Source organism: Lissotriton vulgaris, chromosome 12, assembly GCF_964263255.1.
Source record: "Lissotriton vulgaris chromosome 12, aLisVul1.2, whole genome shotgun sequence".
NCBI classification, from domain to species: domain Eukaryota; kingdom Metazoa; phylum Chordata; class Amphibia; order Caudata; family Salamandridae; genus Lissotriton; species Lissotriton vulgaris.
The window spans coordinates 31,104,842-31,131,558 of NC_141700.1; the positions used below are offsets into that span (position 1 = coordinate 31,104,842).

The 26,717-nt window shown below is 41.8% G+C and overlaps 1 protein-coding gene across 6 annotated transcripts in view; it reads right to left on the bottom strand.

The window, feature by feature from the left end:
• SLC25A42 (solute carrier family 25 member 42) overlaps nt 1-26,717 on the bottom strand; it is a 257,863-nt gene that overhangs the window by 23,674 nt on the left and 207,472 nt on the right. For all 6 annotated transcript variants that reach the window (XM_086946865.1, XM_086946866.1, XM_086946863.1 and 3 more), the window contains exons 6-7: nt 2,633-2,749; nt 1,922-2,073 (exon numbers count right to left, since the gene is read on the bottom strand). In XM_086946865.1, the coding sequence (XP_086802991.1) occupies nt 1,922-2,073; nt 2,633-2,749 (269 nt within the window). The remainder of the gene's footprint in view (nt 1-1,921; nt 2,074-2,632; nt 2,750-26,717) is intronic.

Below are 26,717 nucleotides of genomic sequence, written 5' to 3' on the forward strand. Positions count from 1 at the left end.
CGACAGCTCCAGCGGCAACACCCTCCTTCTTCAGAGTTGCGACGGCAGCAGCAGCGACACGCTTCCTCTTCGTTGCGGCACAGTTCTCTCCGATGCGGTGCAGTGCGACAGTTCCCGCGGCGACACCCTCCTTTGGAGTTGCGACAGCAGGCACAGCGACGGTGACACGCTTCTTCTCGTTGAGTCGCGCTTCCAGCTCCTTGCGACACGCAGCTCCTCAGAAGGCCCAAAACAGCAGAAGGCATTTCCAAAAGAACTCTGGGGAGCTGGGGGGTGAAGTCTTTTGTCCCTGAGACTTCAGCAGGAGGCAAGCTCTTTTCCAAGCCCTTGGAGATCCTTCACAAGTTGAAAGCAAAGTACACAAAGTTCCTTTCTCCTTCCTTTAGCAACCACTGCAGGCCAATACCCCCAAGCAGCACTTCCGCTTGGAAATAGTCTCTCCTCAGTTTCTTCAGGTTCCTCTCCTCAGTAAAGGTATCTTCTTTTAGTCCAAAAGTGATCTAATTTCATGGGATCAGGGCCCCAATAGTTATACCCCAAAATCTTTTGTTCTCTGAGGGGAGAGGGGCTTTTGCCCAGTCCAAACCAGCTCTGAAGCACTCTGTTTACCAGACTTCTCCTTTCCTTTCACAGTGTAGGGCATGCACATCAGACGTCCCACAGGAGGTGGAGCCAGCATTGTAGAAGGCAACTACAGTCCTGGAGCACTTTGTTTACAGGACTCCTTCTCTTCTTTCAGTGTGCAGGGCAGAGACATCAGCAGCTCCCCAGGGGGTGGAGTCAGCATTGTGGAAGGCAGGCACAGCCCTATTCAAGGTTCAGGTGAAACGCCTCCCTCCCGTCTAGATGCAGATCTCTCTATTCACCACTGGGTGACTCAGCCTGTCTCCTGGAATTCCCAAGCCCTGTCACTCACAAAACTAGACATAGGAATACACAAACTAGAAGAGGCAGGTTTGAATGGTTAGACAAGCAAATACCTACTTTCTAAAAGTGGTATTTGCAAACACAGAACATTAAAATAACCTTTACTAAAAGATGTATTTTATTATTTTGAGTTCAGGCATACTAAATTCGAATTTCTACCATGATCCATGCCTATGGAGAACAGGTAGCCTTGCAATAGTGAAACACGAAAATGGCTGTAATTCACTATTAGGACATGCCACACACATCAGGGCGTGTCCTACCTTCTACTTACAATGCACCCTGCCCTTGGGCCTACCATAGGGGGGACTGATATGAAGAAAAGGGAAGGTTTAGGGAGTGGGAAGTGGGTGCACTTGCCCAGTCAGCATGACAGTACCAGACTGCATGCAGGCTCTGCAATGGCAGACCTTAGACACATTTTACAAGGCTACTTTTGTGAGTGGCACAACCAGCGCTGCAGGCCCACAAGCGGTACAAAAGGGGGTGGTGATGGATGGAGCATCTGAACCAATCAAATACTCACACCCAGTCAACAGATCTGGGTTTAATCCATTTGGATTTACACTCCCTGGGCACACTCCGTGCACTAGACTAGGGTCTGACAAGTAAACCAAATACCCAAACATGGAACCACTGATTAGTACATCAATTTACAGTAGGGAGCACTTGCACTGTGGCACTGGATAGCAGTGGCACAGTGCCCAAAGCATTTAATACCAGCAAAAACACATGAGGCGACAGCAAAAACGGAAGGGAGACCCACGCCAATGGTGCAGGGTCTAACAGATGTGAAATGATAAGTTTCCCTTTTACTAATGCTCAATGTCCAGTTATTGTGTAAATCACATTATTACAATGCAGAACTGTAGAGAGAACACTAGCAGTTAGCTTCGTACAATGATTGCTACTTCTAGATTTGAATCATTGAAGACAAGATATTTTAACACTGGATATATTGTGTATACACACAAACAGTTGCACAGATACTTGCCTGTGTGAAACTTCTTCAGTGTTTCATACGTGAAAAAACTCAGTCCAGCATATGGAATTACTCCCAGCATGGTCGGAAAAAAGCCCCTGAAAAGGGTCTTTAAGCCTTCTTCTCTAGAGATCCGGATAAATACGTGGAGGATACTACTATACCTGTCAAACAGTGCAAGAAAAATTTATTTAATCATACGTTACAAAAAAATGCAAATCTTTTAGAACTACAGAACGGAACTTTAAAAGTCTACATTTTTCAAATTATGATTAATAGACTTTTGAAGCACAGACTAAATAAAAACAAGCAACCACAAAAATACAGCAGAGATCCAGGTCATGCAAATTAACAACCTCACATTAATTTACTTTAGGCAACAAAAGGAGAGAGGAAGAAGGGGATTCGTACGGAGCAAACCAGCATTGATGCAGACGTATAATGAATCTATGAAGGCATCATTCACATTCAATCTGGCATCCTTCGGTGAATACCTGCCCATATAAATAAAAAAAAAAAGGATTTCATATAGTCTCTTAATTCTAGAAAGTTAAAGGGAAGATGTGGTTTCAAGAGAACTGTAAAAACATGTATTTTTTGTTTTTTTTCCACTAGCACAGACTGTGGTTTAAAAAGTAACCACATTACATACTCATTTTTCAAAATGAGACAGAAAAAAAATGTAGGTTGACCTGCACATACCAACTCCTTGTGCTCACTTACATTTCCTTTGGTGTGACCGCCATACGTGCCCGTACCATGTCCAATGGATATGTTAACATAGTAGCTGTTGTACCGGCAAGAGATCCAGCTATAAACCTTGGTAAGGGTGTCAGCACTCTAGAAGAAAACATCAGAATATCTCATAAAAAGGTGCAGTAAAACATTTAAAATGCATGTGAATGAACTATGCAAGGCATAGCGAAGAGGTGGATACAAGTGCTGTCCCACTGGTGATCAGTGGGCTACAGTGGGAGATATTCCTCAAGGACAACCTGAGGGGATCTCATAAGGACCGGAAGAGACCATTATGCTGTAAGCTTGCCTTTACAATTCACAGCAGCAACCATCACAAAAAGATCTAAATTACAGAGATCCTTAGGATCAGGCATTTGGATTAGAATTTTCGGATTAACTATTTATAACCAGATTGTGGAAATGATGCTTCACTTTTAATCTCAACTTGAGGACTGCCCAGCTCAGCGTTTTCAACCTGTAACTGCAATCCTTGCACTTAATCATCACAACCTTGACTCTTAATGTTTGATTGTTTATTTATTGAATTGGGAGCATGTAATACACATACACTCTGCCAACTAAGACTGAGGTGCAGTAAACCTAGTTGAAAGTTGTGCTCGCCTTGGACCAGCCCCCCCCCCCAAAAAAAAAAAAAAAAAAGACTTCTCCTGTGGTGGTACCTTCTATAAATTCTCTGTTGACGACAAGCAACAAACAGTTTAAACGTGAAGCAATGAAAAATCAAAAGCTTAAAAAATTAAGGAAAAAAGGATGGGTTTCAGATACTTTTGTAAAGCAGTTTCTTTTTTGTTTTACTTCGTAATATAGTAAGAGACCAACACCCTGGTGAGCGAAAGAACAAACAATCTGCCTTATGATTGAGCGTTTCAATGCCATGATGGTATGAAGGTGGGTAAGAGCTTCAAGTACGTCAGTTCTTCAATGAGGAACATGCATTGAAACTGCAAACCTACTCTTGCCAAGATAACTAATAGCAAGAAAAACACCCAGCTTTTAATTAACAAAGAAACACTAGTACTTGTGTGTGCACAAAGCCAAAAAAACCTTATTCAAAGGGCCCAGGTTAAAATAAATCTATTCAACGAAAATCAGCACATTAAGAAACCTAATTAATACCTCTAATCCAGATAACAGTAGTCAACAAACAATTATCAGATACAAATGGACCACACCACTGCCAAGTAGAGTGAAAATCTATCAATATCTACAACCATTCCTCTTCCCCACTAATCCCTGAGAACAATGTAAATGTGGACAATGCTTCAATCATGTTTTAACACAAAGAGATGTATGTAAATGAAAAATCATGAAGATGATGAATAAAACCTACCTGATCAGAGAGGAAATTGGCTTAGGTGACTTTATAAAAACCTCTTACAAACACTCAAAATAAGTCAAGTTCAAGAACAAAACTAACACTCTAAAATGTAACCTCATCAAAAAAAGACCATATTAAAAATCTAGATGGAACATTCATCAGTATCATCATACAAACAAGCCTTCTGAAGGAAACACTGGGCAAAAAGAAATGGTAACTTGGCATTCTGGTTTTGCATCGTAGTTATCTTTACTGAAGTCATAAACGTTAGAATATTTGCCCGCTGCCTGCAGGTACCCCCAAATATTTAATCCATCAACTGATTTATAAATGAAGCAGGAAAAATATCATAGCCCATGTTATGGAGGACACTTCGGAGTATCATGGAACAAATGTTTTCCCTGAAATGTCAGTATTCCAAAATAAAAAATACAAAACTTTTCTCAAAACTATATTGCAGCAATTAAAACCTATGCAGTGCCGAAAGAACAAGTTACTAACCTTCAGCAACAGGTTTTCTGCTGTATACTTTCAGGGCCAGTATGGGAACCCAAAGCAGACATTGCAAATTTTGTCAGACCAGTCCCCATATGCATAGCGAGCGCAGCAAGTGAGCCCAACCACTACAAGGAGGGTTGGGTGGGGATAGCAAACAGCCCTTTTAGGGTCCAATTGATAAAGCCTTTCCTCCTCTTTATATGGATGTGGAGGAGGATAGAAAGTAGGAAGGGTGATGGACTGGCCCAAGTAGTAACCGTCTTTGGCAGGAAAGCAGCCCTGATTCTCAAAACCAAGGTATCCACATAGAAAGCTGTGAAAGGGGGCTTAACACTAAGGGCCTGCAACTCAATAACTTGTCTAGCAGACATAGACACCAGAAAAATTGCCTTTTATAGTAAGTAGTCTTAAACAAAACCTATGTAAAGGTTCAGAGAACACGTAAGTTAGTACCAAATTAAAATCTCACTGAGGCATAATGCATGGAGTGGGAGGATATTTATAAGTAAGCCCCTTAATAAACCATAACACTATATGGTACTTAAACAGATGGTTTATAGGGTAAACAAAGGAATGTAAAAAAGATAGGCAAATGTTGCAACTGCACAGCCTTCCTGCACCAAAGAAAGTGAAAACGTTAAATGTAAGACAAATGGACCTCTAAGAGGTATATAGAATTCTCGCCACACCACTTTACAAACTTAGCCAGTTTGTACAATGACTTGGTGGAGTGTCTTCAGGCCAATAAAATAACATCCACCAAATCATGGGGTAGAGAAAAAGAACTCAGGTTGCCCCATTCAATATCCAGGCATGTAGATGCAGGCTATGTAGGTGGGGATGTAGAACCTGCGAGTGCGAGAGGAGGGCTAACCTGGAAGGTGGATGGAGTGGAGGGCACAAGGAGAGGTGACGAAGGCCACTGTACCATACCCTTCGCGGCCAGTACACGACTATTAATATGACTCTGACCCAGTCTCGGCAGATCTTCCTCCGAACCTGAAGAATCAAGGGTGTAGGTGGGGGACGGAACAACATAAGACAGCTGGGAGTACCAGTCAGATTGAAATATGTCCCTAATACTCCCTGCATCGGATACTAGAGGCTACAGAATGATGAACAGTGTGTGTTCATGTGAGGGGTCCCCTGTAGCCAGAAAATGTTAAGCAACACTTACGGATGGAGACGCCACTCATGATCGGCTGAAAAATCCTGAGATTGCCCGCACACCGGTTTAGAACTCCGGCCAAGTGACTTGCTATGATATTAATCTGATGATCTTGAGCCCAGGACAGAGTAGGAGAGCTTGTCTGCAGAGCAGATACAACCCCACTCTTCCCTGTTTATGTACCACATTGGGGTAGTATTGTCTGTCAAGACCTGCATGGACTAACCACAAATGGAAGGGAAGAAGGCCTCGAGTGCCAGACGTTTTACCCAGAATTCCAACAAACTGATATGAATCATTCCCACCGGGGAAGGAGGGTGAAAAGGCTTCCCTTGAGACAGACCATCGGACATGCCACACCGTTGAATATCCGCTGCAGTGTCTTTGGAGATCCTGACTGATTCTTTGTGATTGTTGTTGTGTTGCAACCACTGCATGCAGAGGGCCCTCGTGTGCTAGTGTGAATGGGTGACCAACATAATGCAGGAGGCTATCTGACCAAGCAGGCACAAGACCTTCAGGACTGGAACCATAGCTACGCTCTGAAACATCGGAATCATAGCCTGAATGTCTATAATACGCTAAGGAGGAAAAGCTCGAGTCACCATAATGTTCAGTCCTGCCCCTATGAGCAGGGTGCAATGAGAGGGCTCTAGGTAGGAATTGGGCTTGTTGACAGAAAAGCCCAGGTTGAACAACAAATGAGTTGGCAAAAGATACAACACCAACTCTTGAGGCTTGGCTTTAATCAGACAATCATCCAGGTAAGAGAATACTGGTACTCTCCACCTTCTGAGATGAGCTGCAAACCCCTTCGTGAAGACTCTCGGCACGGAGGTAAGACCAAATGAGAGGACTGCAAACCGATAAAATTGAGACTCCATTGTGAAACGGAGACACTGCCTGTGCGACTGCTGAATGGGGGATGTGAAAATACACATCCTGTAAATCGATCAAGACTATCAAGTCTTCCTTCTCCAGTGCGAGAAGCATCTGTGCTAGGGTCAGCATTTTGAACTTTTCCTGCTTGAGGAGCCAGTTCAAAATCCTGAAGTCTAGAATCGGAGGCAAACAACTGTCCTTTTTGGCAATCAGGTAGTCCAAGGAATAGCATCCCTGACCCCTTCCTTCTTTGTAACAAATTCCCACCCTGTTGATGTAGGGATTGGACCTTCTGTTGAAGGAGAAGATGGTCTCTTGAACAAAAAAGTAGTTGGGGAGGAAAGGGTGGAAAGGTAGGGTGTTACATTTTCTACAATATTGAAACACCCACTGATCAACTGTTGTGGATCTCCACTGTGGTAGAAATTGGGACACCCAACCTCACACCGGCAAAGCATGCTCCAAGATGGGAAAACTAGGGCTGCTTTCCTGCAACGTTGGCATAGGAGGAAGATGAAGATGGCTAATGGGCGGCCCCTCATTATCTACCCCTGCCCCGCCCCCTATAGCTCAGAGGAAATTGGACATTGCTGCTGGTGCCTTCCTCAAAAAGACAAGCTCTTGTCAAACCCACAGAACCTCCAAAACTGCCTGTAATCCCTGGACTACAATTGACGGCCCAAAGATCCAGCCGTCGTCTTGCTATCCTTAAACCTTTCCAAGGCAGAATCTGCTTTGGCATCAAACTGTCTTGATCTATCGAAAGCGGCAACAATGGGGGTTCTGGCTCAAACGCAGTAAGGCTGCGCCAATATAAGAATCAACAGAGAAATGCCAGTACTGCACTTTAGTTCAATATTTACAAAGAATTGAGTAACAATCCTCAATTCGGAAAGACCAATCTTTTAGTCTAGTTTCTTGTGAATACCTCTTTTTATTTTGAATTTTATTTTTTATGTATTTTCTATTTTTGTTGTTGGACCTTATTAACAAAGATTATTTCACAACAGGAGAGACTTGAAAAGGTATATACAAAAACATCCAATATATACAAAAACATCCAAAATGTCACAACTCAAATGCAATGTATATCGTTTTGCAAAATATTTGGTGAACACATTAAACATTCAATAGACAACACTGAGTGCACTTAGAGACATAGACATACAAGACTGGACGAATTGGTAACACAGTGACAAAGTAAACTGTTCTGAAACGAGTGTAAGCGCCCTGTATTAAATAAAGTTTTTTGAAAACAGGTGCGGGTACTTGTGCTTAATACAAGACTTAGTGGTGAATATTTTCATACAATAGACCATCCAATAATTCAATTTTTTGGTTACAATCATAAGAAGATTGGTCTATTAAGAGAACGGAGGTCAAGAGAACAGAGGTCGACGCGTTTCGAATCCCTTATAAGGCAAGGATTCTCATCAGGACCGTGTAGGCTCAATCTAAAAAATAAATAAAACATTCTGTCAGTCATACTAGCAACTCTCAACTTCAAACAGTCACACGCACTCTCAGATCATACCTGCACTTTATGATTCAGTGGTCGGTCTCCCAAAGCATGGACTACACATGTAGCTGCAATGTTAAGAATTCAATGAGCATAATTAGTGCTAGTTTGCCAGAAAAGCGAATCAAAATGACATTCCTCAGTCTTGATACTTACATTGATAGGCAATGCAACAGCGTGGTCAGTTTTTTTCTGTTGTGTCAGTTTCTTTAAAACGGTTCTGTAATAAAGAGGAAAGGAAAGATGTCCAATTTAATTTTTGCGCTTCTGTACTCTGTACTTTAGTGGCACGCGTATGCTTTTGTTTTAAAAACGGACTCGGTATGAGCGGGCTCTAGGGTGCACGGTGAACTTAAAAACTCTTTAGTTTAGCTGTGCGGATCGAGCGTGGTTTCCAGGTGGAGGGTGCGGGGATTAGTAAAATGAGTTAGCGTTCATTGGAACCTCAATAGCTAATTCATGTATATTTGTTTGTAGGTCCTCGATCCCTGTTATTTTAAGAAAAAGGAGAGGTTGGTGGAAAAAATCTTACCGGTATTCGTTCTTTAGTCTCCTCCATACGCGTCCGGATCCATTGCTGAGGCGCGTTTGTGATTGTCCCGGTTGTTCAAATGGTTGGATCACGCTGCCTGGGCTTATGGGTATTGTAGTTTTGTCCGTCTGTGAAAAGTATTGTACTGATTACAGTATTGTGTGAGGTTGTGGGTAATATAGTTTGGTCCGTTTGTGGGGCGCATTGTGCCGGTTCCGGTGACCAGCTAGATTTAGTCATTAGTTTGTGTTGATTTAGTGCATTGGAATCCCGTGTAAGTACATAGATATCGGTAATATATATGGAAAAAAATGAAGAAAAAGTGTCATTCATTTCCACAGGGTCCATGAATTCTTAACACAGTTGATGTTCAATAGGGAGAAACAACAACTCTGTTCATAGGTTGTAAAGTTCAGACATTTCGTTCAAGCCCCGAGTGGCTGAGTTGAATTTCAGAATCAGCATTGCTTCTCGTTGCTTCAGTTTGGCCTCTAAATCTCCACCCCTCTGGTCATGCTCGATCTTCGAAATGACAGTCCATCTGAGATCGACATCTCCATGTGACTCGTCAATCCAGTGTTGCACGAGAGGTGCTGTGGTGATTTTTTTCTTTATTCTTGATTTATGTTGAGAAATTCTCTGTCTGATTTCCTGATTTGTTTTTCCTATGTACAATTTTGCGCATGGACATAGGATGGCGTAAATCAAATTTTTTGATTTACAATTTGTAAAGGTGTTATGTTTCCATGAGATTCCTTCATGTTGAAATACATTCCCTTCAATTGTGGAATTGCAGCACAGACATGTTCCACACTTCTTATGTCCTGTGACTGGGGGTAAATTGACAAAGTCACGTATTGTAGGGGCCTTCTTGACAGGGACGGCTGCCCTGATGATTTGGTTCGCGATGCTCTTATCCTTTTTGAAGGCAAAGAGTGGTTTAGCATTCAACTGTGTATCGACATCCTTTATTAGATGCCAGTTCTGGTGAATGACCTTTTTGAGAAAGTTAGATGATGCCCCAAAAGTAGTGACACACACTGTGCGCTCAAGTTTTTTCTTTTCTTTCTTTCTCAGAAGTTCTTCTCGTGGTGTCCACCACACGCGTTTTATTGCTTGTTTGACCAATTTAGATGGATAGCCCCGATCTAGAAGTCTCTCCATGAGCAAGTTTGCATGGTACATATACTCGTCTTTGAATGAACAATTTCGACGTATACGGAGAAATTGGCCTATTGGTAAATTTTCTTTCAAACTGCGCGGGTGGTTGCTTGAGAAATGCAAGGATTTGTTGCGGTCAGTCTCTTTTCTAAAGAGAGTGGTCACCAGCTGTCCATCTGTACAATAGACTTCCACATCTAGAAAGGAGAGTCTTGTGAGGGATGATTGAATACTGAATTTAATGTCCCTTGTGCGACTATTGAGCCATCCATGGAACTCAGATAATTGTTCCGTTGTGCCAGACCATGTGAAGAAAATATCGTCAATAAAACGAAACCAACCCCCTATCCATTGTGAGAAGGGGTTATTGTTGTGGACATATCTATCCTCATATTCACTCATGAAGAGAATGGCCAGCTACGGGGCAAAGGGACAGCCCATGGCTACTCCCTTTATTTGGAGAAAGAAGTCCTCATGGAATTTAAAGTAATTTTTAGTCAAAGCCATTCTAGCCAATTCCAAAATGAAGTCCGTAGGAATTCTTACTGGACGATCTCTTTTGTCCAAGAAAATTTCCACCACTTCCAAAGCCTGATCTTGAGGAATTTAAGTATATAGTGAAACTATATCCATGCTGACTAGAAAATCCTGGCCTTCGGTAAATGGTAATTGCTGTAATTTACACAGAAAATCGGAGGTGTCTCTCAAAAAAGATTGTACAGTCAATGTGAAAGGTTTAAGGAAGAAGTCAATAAACTTGGAGATGGGTTCAAAAAGTGAATCGCACCCAGATATTATGGGGCGGCCTGGTGGTGATTTGGCATTTTTATGTACCTTTGGGAGTACATAGAACAGAGGTGTTCGTGGGTATTTGTTGACTAGATAATTGAATTCTTGTTTGCCCAAAAAACTTTGTTCCAATCCATTCTGTAAGATTTTTCCAAGTTCACTCTGAAATTCAGTAGTTGGATCTGATCGTATTTTCCGATAGCATTCAATGTCAAGTAGCTGTCGATTGGCTTCCGCTATGTATTCGTTGGTACCCCAAATGACAATAGAACCGCCTTCCAAATCCTTTGCCAAACATAATTTGTCTAAAAAAGAAAAAGACACACTTTTTTCTCTCAGAAATGATGAGAATATTATAGTCAAGCAAGCCGATAAAGGCGGTTCTATTGTCATTTGGGGTACCAACGAATACATAGCGGAAGCCAATCGACAGCTACTTGACATTGAATGCTATCGGAAAATACGATCAGATCCAACTACTGAATTTCAGAGTGAACTTGGAAAAATCTTACAGAATGGATTGGAACAAGGTTTTTTGGGCAAACAAGAATTCAATTATCTAGTCAACAAATACCCACGAACACCTCTGTTCTTTGTACTCCCAAAGGTACATAAAAATGCCAAATCACCACCAGGCCGCCCCATAATATCTGGGTGCGATTCACTTTTTGAACCCATCTCCAAGTTTATTGACTTCTTCCTTAAACCTTTCACATTGACTGTACAATCTTTTTTGAGAGACACCTCCGATTTTCTGTGTAAATTACAGCAATTACCATTTACCGAAGGCCAGGATTTTCTAGTCAGCATGGATATAGTTTCACTATATACTCAAATTCCTCAAGATCAGGCTTTGGAAGTGGTGGAAATTTTCTTGGACAAAAGAGATCGTCCAGTAAGAATTCCTACGGACTTCATTTTGGAATTGGCTAGAATGGCTTTGACTAAAAATTACTTTAAATTCCATGAGGACTTCTTTCTCCAAATAAAGGGAGTAGCCATGGGCTGTCCCTTTGCCCCGGAGCTGGCCATTCTCTTCATGAGTGAATATGAGGATAGATATGTCCACAACAATAACCCCTTCTCACAATGGATAGGGGGTTGGTTTAGTTTTATTGACGATATTTTCTTCACATGGTCTGGCACAACGGAACAATTATCTGAGTTCCATGGATGGCTCAATAGTCGCACAAGGGACATTAAATTCAGTATTCAATCATCCCTCACAAGACTCTCCTTTCTAGATGCGGAAGTCTATTGTACAGATGGACAGCTGGTGACCACTCTCTTTAGAAAAGAGACTGACCGCAACAAATCCTTGCATTTCTCAAGCAACCACCCGCGCAGTTTGAAAGAAAATTTACCAATAGGCCAATTTCTCCGTATACGTCGAAATTGTTCATTCAAAGACGAGTATATGTACCATTCAAACTTGCTCATGGAGAGACTTCTAGATCGGGGCTATCCATCTAAATTGGTCAAACAAGCAATAAAACGCGCGTGGTGGACACCACGAGAAGAACTTCTGAGAAAGAAAGAAAAGAAAAAACTTGAGCGCACAGTGTGTGTCACTACTTTTGGGGCATCATCTAACTTTCTCAAAAAGGTCATTCACCAGAACGGGCATCTAATAAAGGATGTCGATACACAGTTGAATGCTAAACCACTCTTTGCCTTCAAAAAGGATAAGAGCATCGCGAACCAAATCATCAGGGCAGCCGTCCCTGTCAAGAAGGCCCCTACAATACGTGACTTTGTCAATTTACCCCCAGTCACAGGACATAAGAAGTGTGGAACATGCCTGTGCTGCAATTCCACAATTGAAGGGAATGTATTTCAACATGAAGGAATCTCATGGAAACATAACACCTTTACAAATTGTAAATCAAAAAATGTGATTTACGCCATCCTATGTCCATGCGCCAAATTGTACATAGGAAAAACAAATCAGGAAATCAGACAGAGAATTTCTCAACATAAATCAAGAATAAAGAAAAAAATCACCACAGCACCTCTCGTGCAACACTGGATTGACGAGTCACATGGAGATCTCGATCTCAGATGGACTGTCATTTCGAAGATAGAGCATGACCAGAGGGGTGGAGATTTAGAGGCCAAACTGAAGCAACGAGAAGCAATGCTGATTCTGAAATTCAACTCAGCCACTCGGGGCTTGAACGAAATGTCTGAACTTTACAACCTATGAACAGAGTTGTTGTTTCTCCCCATTGAACATCAACTGTGTTAAGAATTCATGGACCCTATGGAAATGAATGACACTTTTTCTTCATTTTTTTCCATATATATTACCGATATTTATGTACTTACACGGGATTCCAATGCACTAAATCAACACAAACTAATGACTAAATCTAACTGGTCACCGGAACCGGCACAATGCGCCCCACAAACGGACCAAACTATATTACCCACAACCTCACACAATACTGTAATCAGTACAATACTTTTCACAGACGGACAAAACTACAATACCCATAAGCCCAGGCAGCGTGATCCAACCATTTGAACAACCGGGTCAACCGGGACAATCACAAACGCGCCTCAGCAATGGATCCGGACGCGTATGGAGGAGACTAAAGAACGAATACCGGTAAGATTTTTTCCACCAACCTCTCCTTTTTCTTAAAATAACAGGGATCGAGGACCTACAAACAAATATACATGAATTAGCTATTGAGGTTCCAACGAACGCTAACTCATTTTACTAATCCCCGCACCCTCCACCTGGAAACCACGCTCGATCCGCGCAGCTAAACTAAAGAGTTTAAGTTCACCGTGCACCCTAGAGCCCGCTCATACCGAGTCCGTTTTTAAAACAAAAGCATACGCGTGCCACTAAAGTACAGAGTACAGAAGCGCAAAAATGAAATTGGACATCTTTCCTTTCCTCTTTATTACAGAACCGTTTTAAAGAAACTGACACAACAGAAAAAAACTAACCACGCTGTTGCATTGCCTATCAATGTAAGTATCAAGACTGAGGAATGTCATTTTGATTCGCTTTTCTGGCAAACTAGCACTAATTATGCTCATTGAATTCTTAACATTGCAGCTACATGTGTAGTCCATCCTTTGGGAGACCGACCACTGAATCATAAAGTGCAGGTATGATCTGAGAGTGCGTGTGACTGTTTGAAGTTGAGAGTTGCTAGTATGACTGACAGAATGTTTTATTTATTTTTTAGATTGAGCCTACACGGTCCTGATGAGAATCCCTGCCTTATAAGGGATTCGAAACGCGTCGACCTCTGTTCTCTTGACCTCCATTCTCTTAATAGACCAATCTTCTTATGATTGTAACCAAAAAATTGAATTATTGGATGGTCTATTGTATGAAAATATTCACCACTAAGTCTTGTATTAAGCACAAGTACCCGCACCTGTTTTCAAAAAACTTTATTTAATACAGGGCGCTTACACTCGTTTCAGAACAGTTTACTTTGTCACTGTGTCACCAATTCGTCCAGTCTTGTATGTCTATGTCTCTAAGTGCACTCAGTGTTGTCTATTGAATGTTTAATGTGTTCACCAAATATTTTGCAAAACGATATACATTGCATTTGAGTTGTGACATTTTGGATGTTTTTGTATATATTGGATGTTTTTGTATATACCTTTTCAAGTCTCTCCTGTTGTGAAATAATCTTTGTTAATAAGGTCCAACAACAAAAATAGAAAATACATAAAAAATAAAATTCAAAATAAAAAGAGGTATTCACAAGAAACTAGACTAAAAGATTGGTCTTTCCGAATTGAGGATTGTTACTCAATTCTTTGTAAATATTGAACTAAAGTGCAGTACTGGCATTTCTCTGTTGATTCTTATATTGGCGCAGCCTTACTGCGTTTGAGCCAGAACCCCCATTGTTGCCGCTTTCGATAGATCAAGACAGTTTGATGCCAAAGCAGATTCTGAATTGGAAAGGTTTAAGGATAGCAAAACGACGGCTGGATCTTTGGGCCGTCAATTGTAGTCCAGGGATTACAGGCAGTTTTGGAGGTTCTGTGGGTTTGACAAGAGCTTGTCTTTTTGAGGAAGGCACCAACAGCAATGTCCAATTTCCTCTGAGCTATAGGGGGCGGGGCAGGGGTAGATAATGAGGGGCCGCCCATTAGCCATCTTCATCTTCCTCCTATGCCAACGTTGCAGGAAAGCAGCCCTAGTTTTCCCATCTTGGAGCATGCTTTGCCGGTGTGAGGTTGGGTGTCCCAATTTCTACCACAGTGGAGATCCACAACAGTTGATCAGTGGGTGTTTCAATATTGTAGAAAATGTAACACCCTACCTTTCCACCCTTTCCTCCCCAACTACTTTTTTGTTCAAGAGACCATCTTCTCCTTCAACAGAAGGTCCAATCCCTACATCAACAGGGTGGGAATTTGTTACAAAGAAGGAAGGGGTCAGGGATGCTATTCCTTGGACTACCTGATTGCCAAAAAGGACAGTTGTTTGCCTCCGATTCTAGACTTCAGGATTTTGAACTGGCTCCTCAAGCAGGAAAAGTTCAAAATGCTGACCCTAGCACAGATGCTTCTCGCACTGGAGAAGGAAGACTTGATAGTCTTGATCGATTTACAGGATGTGTATTTTCACATCCCCCATTCAGCAGTAATAATCTTTGTTAATAAGGTCCAACAACAAAAATAGAAAATACATAAAAAATAAAATTCAAAATAAAAAGAAGTATTCACAAGAAACTAGACTAAAAGATTGGTCTTTCCGAATTGAGGATTGTTACTCAATTCTTTGTAAATATTGATCTATCGAAAGGCAAATTTATCAGGGTACTTTGCAGAACCCAGATCCTCTCAGCCATGCATGCCTTCTTGTAGCAACTGAAGTCTCCATCTCCCATGCAACTGAATTGGTGGTATCAAGGCCAGACTGAAGGACCCATCAACCAGCAGCCTGACCATCGTTCAACGGTTCGGTAAAATAGACCCTGAACATCCTAAGGTAGCTTCAGGATCACCGTTTATGCAGAGCCCATCAGTGCATAAATATACTGTCCCAACAAGCAGGTTGTGTTGATTGACTTTAATGCCATGCTACCAGAGGAAAAAAAAATCTTCACTAACTGTTCAATTTGTTTAGATTCTCTAGCCACTAGGAGCGCCCGAAAAAACCCAGGAGGTTAAACTTGGAAGAACAGGAAGTCTGTACCATCAAACTCTCAGGTAAAGGTTGAGTGGATAAAAAAAAGTGGATCTCCCAGTGGTTTCTCCTCGCAATCGATCTAGAGACTGCACAGGATGACAGACTTCTGCCAAATCACTAGAATTGGTTCAGTCAATGCCTCATTAAAAGGCAATAAAGGCTCTGATGTAGAAGTAAAATGCAGCACTTGTGCGATAAATGAGATTTAAGCTCAGTTGACGGAAAAGGTAGTTCCAATGTCATGTAGTTTACACTAATCGGTAGGATCTGCGAGTTTGTTGGACAACAAACTAGGGTGAGGTGCCTAGACTGATTCCGGGCACCCCCACAGGATATGTTGGCCTAGAGACCAGCTAGCTCACAGTAAGCTCATAAGACCCCTCCCAACTTTACCAGGGAGTGAATGGTTTCTCGCAACCACTGAACATGACAGCCCTGATCCCTCAGGGATCGTAGTAACAGATGAGAACCTTTCACTCTTGCTTACTTGTGCTCAGAGAAATATACAGAGAATACAAACTGGGAGCCTTTCAACATATTTACTGAACCATCGTTATTCTTGTGTAGCATGCATGTGCTGCGATAATCAGTAGACAGAAGTAGATGAAGGTGATTACAAGCCCCAAGAGAGTGGTGCTATGTAAAGCGCTCTGATACCCGATTCGGGTCAAGTTTGAGCTATATAAAAGACCGTAAAAAAAAAAAAAACATTTATTTATTTCTACCATGGTGTCAAAACAGTGTATTTATGCAGGCATATGTAGATATTGACCAGGCGTACTCTCACTATGCAAACCCTTCTCAATGTGTACCTAGAGTGTGTGTAGGTGTGAAGCCAAGAATCCCCCCCGAAGGACAATCCAACTCCAATACGTAGCGGGAGAGAATGTAGGAGTCCGTCTTAGTCACAAACTGGACACCCCTTCACAGAGATGTCAGACCACTGCGTGGTGAAGTCTCATCATGCAGGGGCCCTCTATGTCAGCTGAAGTGCTTCATCTGCCAATCTCTTGGGATGCTCATTATTTAGAATAGAAAGCATCCTTGTGATGTACGTATAGATTAGCGATGTTATGGATATGTAGATAGCCCTGTCGCCCCGTGGATGAAGATAGAACAGCATTTATACATAGTGCGTAAAAAGGCCTTGTACATGGTGTTGGAGGCAGCAGAATAATGTTATACAAAGCTGGATGTGTAAACATTGTTCCAACTGCAAATATGTGCAAAAGGTTGGAACAGAAATGTTATTGTGCAATATTAGGACAATGTAAGAAAATGAGTGGCTCCGTTACTTGGGAATAACCCAGGCACATAACACCCATTACTCATATTAAGGGTTGATATATAAAAGCCATCTAAAAGCCAGCAGACCTTAAGTGAATAAAACTAAACAGGTCTAAAACCACTTTTAAATCATCTAAAAGCAAACTTCCCTTTTAAAATATATTCATAAAAGCCTTTAAAAGTCATATCATTTGAAATCCCAAGCACTGAAAGCCATGGTGCCGAGAAAAATAAAGCAAACCTTGTTTGATTCATTTTGTTTAAAAACAGGCCAAATCATTCCCACGACATGGAAACGTCAATTGTTTGTGAGTTCTGAGTGGTAGTCACAACATTGCTGTCACTGGCAACCACACTCGTTCCCAGAGGCGCACCTCTAAGCAGGTTTATGGAGCTACAGCTGCTGAGGGAGGGACTGCATCCTGTAAGCGTATCGTAGAGCCAGTGTCCATTTCACTAGGAGCCAAAGGATCCCAGGGTGGCTCAAAGAATGCATTCTTCAGCAATGGAAAACGCGAGGGACAACAATACCCATGGGTCTTTAGGGGGGCCATTAGTACTTCAATGTCCAGTGGCACAACTAATTGTGAACCGAGGCATAGATCCGATGCGCATTCATGGATGCAAAGCAAGCAGTGGAATGCAGGTTGTACATAGTGAAGCCCCTCAGTCCTGAAAGACAGAAACCAATGATCATTCAGTTCTCGAAGCAGAGGTGTGCTGTCTTTATTCCGGGTTGAACTGGGATGTCCATTGCGGAGCAGAAAAATTTAAATCAGGATTCCCGCCACAAGTAGCAGGATAAGCGGGAGACCTTTAAAAACGCTTCCCAGCACCGAGTGTGTGAAGGATTGAATAACTCTGAAAATCATCAGAAAGGTGCTAACCAATTCAGAGCGAAAACATATGAAAACGTGCGCTATTCCCTTCGTATCAGACATATTAAAGATACGGTGAACCAGCTGGCCAAAATGCAGCAGGAAGTTAGTATGAAGTAGCGGCTGTATCTCAGACGAGGACCTTGCAACCTGGAGATCAAACGTCTCTCTCTGCCTGATGTTAAGGCCACATCTTTTTAAAAAACCTGGCTTTCAGTTTGCTCAGAGAATCAAAGCGTATGATGGAAACATTTATCGAAGGCCAAAGAGTTGCCTCGCTAACTGTGTGGGCAGGTGGAAAGAGTACTTGTGTGCAACAAGTGACTATGGAATTAACCATTAGTAAATAAGCGATTCTCGGTTCCATTCCACAGCAACCATGATCATTCAGCATCAAATAGCACCCATTTGAGAGCAGCTTCAAAACCGGATCAATCACGGTAGCTGGGGAAGCCTTCAGATAACAGAACAAGTAACTGAAGAATTGCACACCCCATGAAGTGAAATGTCCTTGCATACTAAGGACCCGCTCAAAGCATCCTCACAGTCAGAACCACTAAGGCAAACTTCAGTGTCCCCAATCCTGTCTAAACCTGAATGATAATTTCCAGTATTCATGCATGTACCCTTCCCCAAGCGCCTCATACCTACCTACTTTTTTGTACTGTAGACAATATTGGAATTGGAAAGTCGTGATCTGTAGGGTGATGTAACCATGAATTATCCAATCTGTGGATGGTGTCTCAGTCACGGTGAAAGGTAATTGGTCTAACTTTTCAATGTGCAACATGGTATATTTCGCATCTCTTTGTGCTATTAATATCGATCTTTCCGTTAGATCATATGTAGAAAATTGACATGTGCTGCGAATATAACGCCATGGCACGTGGCCAGAACATAATGTTTGGAGCGTCCAGCTTAATAATACAATGGGCCGTAGTTGTGATTGTCCATGTTGAAAAATAATAGACATATCTTGCTGTATTATGTCAATTGCAGAAGATACTGTGTCGCCCAGTGACTTAATTCTGGATGTTAATGTGGTCATACCGTTGTCAACATAGCCAAAGCCTTTCCTAAATTAACTATCAATCTTGCGCAGTCTCTCAGCAGCTTCCTGAACCTTTCCACAGCTCATTGTATATTGCATACAAGAAGCGCTTTTGACTTGGGTTTCGGGGACCTAACAAGAAATCCCTGAGATTCATGTCATCAGAAAGATGGGACAAGTGTTTCTTCGCCTGAGAAAGTGTTGAGGTTTTTAGCCAATCTAGGCATAACTTCCCAACACTATACAATATTACCACCCCGAGTATTCTGACTGTACATAACACTTATCAGGCCTATTGATCTTAAACCCTTCAGTATTGCCCAGGAATCTAGACTGACACATTAGTGTTGATAGTCCAAACCAACCATCCCTTCCAATTAGGGTCTCATGAATTGCAAGAACCATTTTGTATTGTGGTATCTATGTATCCTCACTGTATTGTGTGAAAAGCTGCCAGCTCGCAAAGCGTGAGAATGCGGGAATACGAGGTGTGTTCAAAACCTTCATCTTGGCTGTTCCAAGACAGGAAGTTTGTTGCACTGTTTTGTTCAGGAAAATTATCTGATGTGGTATGAGGCATGCTCTGAACATGGCCTCAGTTCCCTGAACCTGCCAGTCTTTTGTCCCCCAAACAGATTTTGTGTCTATGGTGTCTTTCCAAAAGTCGAAAGCCTGTACAGACAGTTGGAAAATAAAGGAAGCAGAGTATATCAGCTTGGTGTTCGTAAGAATATTTTTATTTGCAGGTGTAGCTGCAAGCTTATAGTAGTAAGAGGCTGGGTCTGATGTGTCAAAACCAGAAAAATAAGCAAACTTTTGTGCAAATCTTTTTGAACTAACTTTCAGTGGTGTTGGACAGTGTTCCCATTGAGTATAATTAAGGCTCCCGGTTTTCCGTTTAAACGGATTTTTACACATAAATACAGACGGAAAAATATTTTTTTTCGTCTGTATTTATAAATAGAAATGGAAAAATACGACCAAATCGGTGCTCCAGCCAAGTGGTTGCCTCGCCACGCTGCTCTTCCTGATTTCATTGTGTGCCTGCCCCATTAATACCTGCTGGGCCATTATTCGTTGGATATGCACAGGAAATTCCGTCTTATGAAGATCTTGTATTGACCTCTGGCCTGCCCTCGATAGCCCTTTTGTTTCACTGTTAGCGCGTCTGGGGACGTGCTAAGTAGCTGATGAAAGGCCAGTAAAAATGAGTTGATGGCAGGATAGATTGATTGTGAGGATCGGCAGAGTGACAAAGCATTCAAAAACTATTTCAATCATTTCTCTAACCTTTGGCTTCAGTTATTTTCTTTTTTTTTTAAACTGCTTATTGGAAGCGTGTGGCAATAATTAATCTTTTGAATATGACCTGAAAAGGGCTAAAAGACCGGCAGCATAAACACAGGTAGGGAAATTCGGTCGGATTAACATTCAGATCCTTGCAGGTAATACTTTGTTTGGCATGAAGAAACACAGCAAGAAAATAGTAGAATGTAAACATTCCTGCGAGGTGCATCTTGCCAGAGACAGCCAGGGCATATCTGTAAACTCTTTTCAAAGTTAAATCGTGTTTTTTCCACCATGGCCACAGTTACACTGTGTGATATAGCACACTAACGCCCCAAAAACGTCTTCAAAAAACAGAACTTTGTCTTCTAAATTCAGTTCAATGCTACTAGGCAGTAAAAACAAAACGAAGGCAAATGAAACACGTCTAAGGCCCATACTCTTCAATGCAGAGAATGTATTTTGCATTAGTGAAGGTATTAGTTGAAATAAAAGTGATTCAAAAGATGCCAGCTCATGTGGGTGTTGTTCATTATTTCAGGCTTCAGAAGTGTCAGGAAAATAGAGCCCGGCAGAACTAATATAGGACCTTAATTTTTGAGTGCAACTTTATTCCCACACCAGGTGGATGATTTATTCTCAAGACTGCCCTAGCCACATGGGAGACTATGGCGAAAGGCGGAGGTGGGACGAAGGTGTAGGCATGACACTTTAAAGATCCTTGGTGGTCAGAAATAAGAGCCCGCTGCCTCAAAGGAGGTTGTTTGCTCGCTCAGCTATGGACAGCAACTTGCACCATAGAGTATGCTGCAGAGAGGAGCATGGAACTGGCAATAAGAGCAACAAGGCACCCAATATATCTAAATTATCATGAAAGCTGTCAGCTCTTTCATGCCCTCTTTGGCCAGGTCACTGACAGTGCACTGGTGCACTCGTCTAAATTCTAAATGTGTTTGCATCTAATAATCATGGCTGGTGACATAGTGTTTCCAATATTGTAACTGCAGCAGCTCACAAATGTATTGCATTCATCTAATTTGGCATATATATATAAATATAGCTAAACCTATAACAAACGTGTGCACTGTCTATTTAAATAAACGTGGAAAAATACTAGCTCCAGAGTCTTATCTTGCTTGCGCCAAAAATAAATGCGGATATATACAGATAAAATGACAAAAAAATAAATATGGATAAATACAGACGGAAATGTTAAAAAAATAAATACCATAAAACCGGGAGCCCTAAGTATAATTATAAACAGCACGTTGGATACTAGCTTTGTGTAAGAAATGGTGACCATAATGTTGATAGGAAAACATATCACTGAAATTAGATGTACCCTCATACAGTTCATAAAAAGAAAATGCAACAGATTGCTCTAGATATGCAAGCAAATTGTGCACGGTTTTAATGTACCAATCATCAGAGAAAGTACTAGAGGTGATGATATAATTTAAGGAAATTTTAAACAAATATGGTGTTCGTAAAAGTTCAGAAGGACCATAAAAGTTTAGTAGGACCATACACATTATACAATACCCTGTCCCACACTATTCCTACTGGAACTGCTGTAATGTTTACCAGGGACAGGTCCTTTAGTTCACGGTGTGATGATGCATGTGGTTTCAGAACCAAGTTCACAAGTTGCACTGAAGAGGGTTCTGGGAGATAGTGCCATTCAGAAGTAGGAAAAAAACAGTTACCAAACCAGTCCAAAGAACCAGGAAAAGTAATCCATTTGTAATCCAAAGATATACCCAAGGAGTAACAAAGTAGTCTTTTTCAGCCAAAGATAGAGAGCATGCACGTGTAACTAGAAACGGAGAGGCAGTGTTATCTCAGGTTCACTTGAATCAAATGAGAAGTCGTCATAATTCACAAAATATTCAGACGCCGTCCGGTCTATTTCTGGCATTTCAGCACATTTTCTAGAACTGGGAGAGGATTCCATCTGTGCCATATTTACAATTTGTGTTTCTGTACTCATTGACTGTAGAGATGTAGTTTCAACAGGAAGAAGTAATACTTAATTGTTGTTTGCATCTTGTCTTTGGGTGAACGTTAGCAAGACAAATGCAACGTCTACTTAGGAGCCTACTGTTGAGAATCGGCCACATAGTGTTTAATCAGATCAAAGGAGACAAACCTTTTGTGTCAGCGGCTGGCAAGAGCTGGAAGAACAGTTCTGGTACCTTCAACAGCCAGTACAGGTACAGGCGCTCTTGTAAGGGGCCTAAATTCTTTCTTTTCCACAATTTTTTCCATGAGCAGGTCCGCAATCTTCGGGACCCAGTCGGTCTTGCCTTTACAACGTTCACTTCTCCTGTGGCGGCTCATTTTACTTTGACTTTGCTTTGTGAGCCCCAGATTTCATTGAGTTCCTGTAAAACAGCCAAATGTTCATTTTTGTCAAATGGTGTTTCCGCAACCACTGTGCCAACATTATCGAGGTTTGGTACCCACATTCTCACACCAAACAGGATTTTATATGAAGTACGGCCCCTCAGGGATTTTCTTGCCATGTTATTCAGTGCCCGCTGGACCCCATTATAGGTGACTGACCGGAGTCTAATATCCTTGCTGTGAAGGACTGATAGCGGAGTTTCTCTCAGCTATCGAATTTCCCTCGGGAGGATAGGGGGAAGTGTACTGCAAGGCCACACTCAAACTTACCATGGCTTCTTTGTAGGCCCCAGGGCTAAACCCGAGCCATGGTCGGAAAGTAGTGTGCCAATTGCGCATGTTCCAATGAAGACTTGCAAATCCATTTTAACAGTTTGAGCGTCACCCGAGATCTGGGGCCAAACCCAGCATGAATCCACTGCCACCAAGATGTACTTGTAGGCCCCATCTGAGTGTAAGGGGTCACAGTGATCCAAATAAACACAAGTCAGAGTCTTGTCTGAGATCAATAGAGGTGTCTGAGGTGGCTATGGTTGAGCCCTTCATCTGCTTGCAGATATCACATTTGAGGACAAAGTCCTTGGCCTGGCCACCAATAGCACTGCTTCAGTAAAAAGACTGTAGCAGTAACCCCTGCGTGTGCTGTACCCAGACCCTCATGTGCAGCTAGTATTAAACCCAATCTGTGATCAGTGTTTGGTATTATTCTATTCCCCGCTACTGGGATCTGAGCATACAGAATAATTTGTGCATCTAACTTGTAAGAGTACTTGAGTGGTAAGCCTTTTAGTAGGTGTGTGTCATTGCAAACAGCATTGACAGCCACCATATTGTCTCGGTCTAATCTCATACTAGAACTAGTGATTGCAGCAACGGTAGCAGTGCGGACTGTTGCCTTAGCGGCTTCACCAGCCATGGAATTCCCTTCAACATGAACGCCAACACGTTGATGACTCAATGTGTGGAGGACATGAGCCTGTGGCAAGCATTTTTTCAGCTTCGCCACTTGTCCCAAAGCAGTTTGTTCCTAATTGTGCAACCCTTCCAATCTCTGAATCCATTTTGGCCCCAATAGTGAAAATATTCATTAATGGACAGGACAGAGCAATACGAATTCCACACTATAAGTGTGGAAAACCATGATCCGTAATCTGCAGTACGGGTATCAGGGCTTTGAGTTCTGCCAGCTGCGCTGTACAATTCCCTAAGGACTGAGTTCTTGTTTTTTCAGTACTGAACCTTCTGTCATGCATGGGCCCTTTTACTATTGTGTATGCCACAAAATATTGGTTTCTTTTCCCTACGGCAGGCTGAGCAGATCCATTGGTATAAATGATGTAATCATATTAATCTAGAGGCATTATTTCATTCGGCAGAGGATATTCTGGTTTGCACTGCAGGAATGCTTGTGTTTGTAGAGTAGAATCAAATCAGTAATCTAAATCTGCTGCAGTGAGAGAGTTAACCCATTGAATCCATTGCGGATGTACTGCTTAAGCATTAGGATCGCTTGCTTTTGCAACAGCCTCTAAGACGGTACAGGGGGTCACCACAATAATTTGTTTACCCTGTGACAGTGCTCTTTCTCTCTCACTACAGCAGTCTGTACCGCTGTGAACATTTTCTCAGTGGGTGCAAAACGCATTTCAGGATTTGTGTACAAATGTGATTTGTATGCAATAGATACATCAGCAACTTCACTGAGAGTGATATAGGCGGATCCCCAGGTTGGTTGTGCTTACACGTGTGTGTAAATGGTTTGGGGCTATCATGTCAGCTTGTACAGATGTAAAATGTCTGTATGTTATTGTGTCCAATGGTGGATTGAAAAATCAGGTCTGATTAAATCGTAGAACAGTTTGACTCGTTCTGCCTAATACAAATGAATGTTCTGCCAAAATTTAAAAATCCTAAAATGGATTGTAGTCTTTTCAGAGTCGTTGAAGGTTAGAACAGTGTTCATTTTTCAAAACAATGTGCTTGTAGGCTTTTGCCTTCACTTGACAACTCATATCTCAGAAAAAGGACATTGATATGGGCAATTTTTGATTTCTTAAAATTAAATTTTTAGCCCAAATGAGCAAACTCCAGTATTAAGCAGTTTTGCAGTTTTCTCTGTCCAAGTGCTTCATCAATTCATCATCCGTTAGTTAAATATAGTCTACATAGGACAACGCCGCCTCATCGAAATTTTTAAGTAGCTCTGTCACTCTGGCTGAAAGTAGCCCTGGACTATCCTTTTACCCCGGATGTAAACGGCAAAATTGCCTTAGTGAACCTAGTGCTGAAAATGCTGTCAAATACCTGCTTTCAGGTGCTAAATTCTGACAGAAAAATTCATTTGAGATATCTAGTGTTTTATATGTCTTTTGCACAATGTTATTCATCAGTGCGGCACTATGTGCATTTTATACTGCAAATATGCTAGTAGAGGTGTTTAAATGTCTATAGTCTAAAACTAGACGGTATGAATTGTCTGGTTTCATTACAGAAAACAAGGAATTATTAATGGATGAGGTGCAATTTTCTATTACACCCTGGTATTCAAGTTGTTCAAGTATTTCCCCAACTTGTTTTTTAGCTTTGTGTTTAATTGGGATCTCATGATGAAGAGACTCATCATCCCACCGAACATGACTGTGGTAAAGTGCAGGAGCTAACGCCCACTCCTTGGCGTATGAATGTTTAATAGATTCTAGAACAAGATCAGAGAAAGCAAATAAAATTACTGTTTTCTCCACTGGGCACTCCATTATGAACTCAGGTGGACAATCCTTTTCAGCCCAAAAAATATTGTAACAATATGTTTGGGTCTCCCAAAAGAGAGCCTTGATGTTTCTAGGTATGTCCCTCCCCATTTGGAGTGTTATTTCGTATAAACTATGTGGGACACTTAACCTTGTATCTGGTTTTTCCACCATGATATGGTCATTCAGTGCTACTAACACCAGATAATCCATCAGGTTACCATGAGCTATTGTGACTTCTGCCATCCTGTCCAGCATCGTCACTGCCCGTTCAGGAGCAGAGTCCTCAGAAGCCTGGGCATGTCTTATTTTAATCCCAGCTATCTTCTTCTTTTGGCGTTGTGGTTCAGGTCTCTTTTGTTTCTCTCCTTTTTTAAGGATGTATTCTGAAATGCAATGTGTTTCCCTTTTCAGCTTCACACGCTCTTCTGATCTGCGCTCTTACCGTCCACCTCTCTTCGAACGTGCATCGGATGACTCTTGAAAGGAACAAGAGGAACATGTATCCGTATCCTGATACCTGTCAGGCTTTCTAATGTCATCACAGTTTCCTAAATTATATTTCCTTTCAGTGGTTTCCAGTTGAGGAGACCCCCCAAGTGATTGTGTCTTGTTTTGTTTATTGTCCCATTTCCTCTTGGAAGAATCGGGTGCTTGCTTAGAGTTCTCTTTTTCAGAATTACTCTTAATCTATGGTTTTCCAGGTCTCGTTCCCAAATAATCCCTGCCTAGTGTAGCATAGGTTTCCTTGATAATTCTACGCTATGGTGTATAATGCTGCTGTCTCCCCTTTTATATTACTTAACCTAATGGCTGATACTGCAGCAAAACTGCCCATCAATTTCATTCCCAAGTCCAGGGCAGGAGCTGCCCCGTACTCATTTTGTACTTGTTTCAGTACCTCAGGCAAGACAGCCAGTAAAAGGGTACCATGTGTTCTGGTGTAGGCGGCAGCTAAGACTGTACTCCAAGAAGCTCCATTTTCCACCGGGAGAGCCATCCCCATTGGCAAGCAAAAAGTAAAAACTCTGTGTTTTTGCTGCGGGCCGGAATGGGGAAAAAACGCTTCAGTAGGAGTTGTTTTTTGTGCTATCCGGAACACAAATTGCTCCAGACTGGTGGGAATCTCTCCCATCACTGCATTCAGCATTTGAAAGCTGATATCCATGGTAGCCAATTGTGGTTGTGCAGCCTGAGCAGTCTGTGCATGGTTAATTGTGATGTTCGCATTAGGAACTGTGTAAGATTTCTGTAAATCTTTACTAGATCTTCGTATAGTGTTGTTAATACTGCTGCATCTAAATTAGCAATATTAGGATGCAGTGTATAAGCAGCTAAGACCGGCCA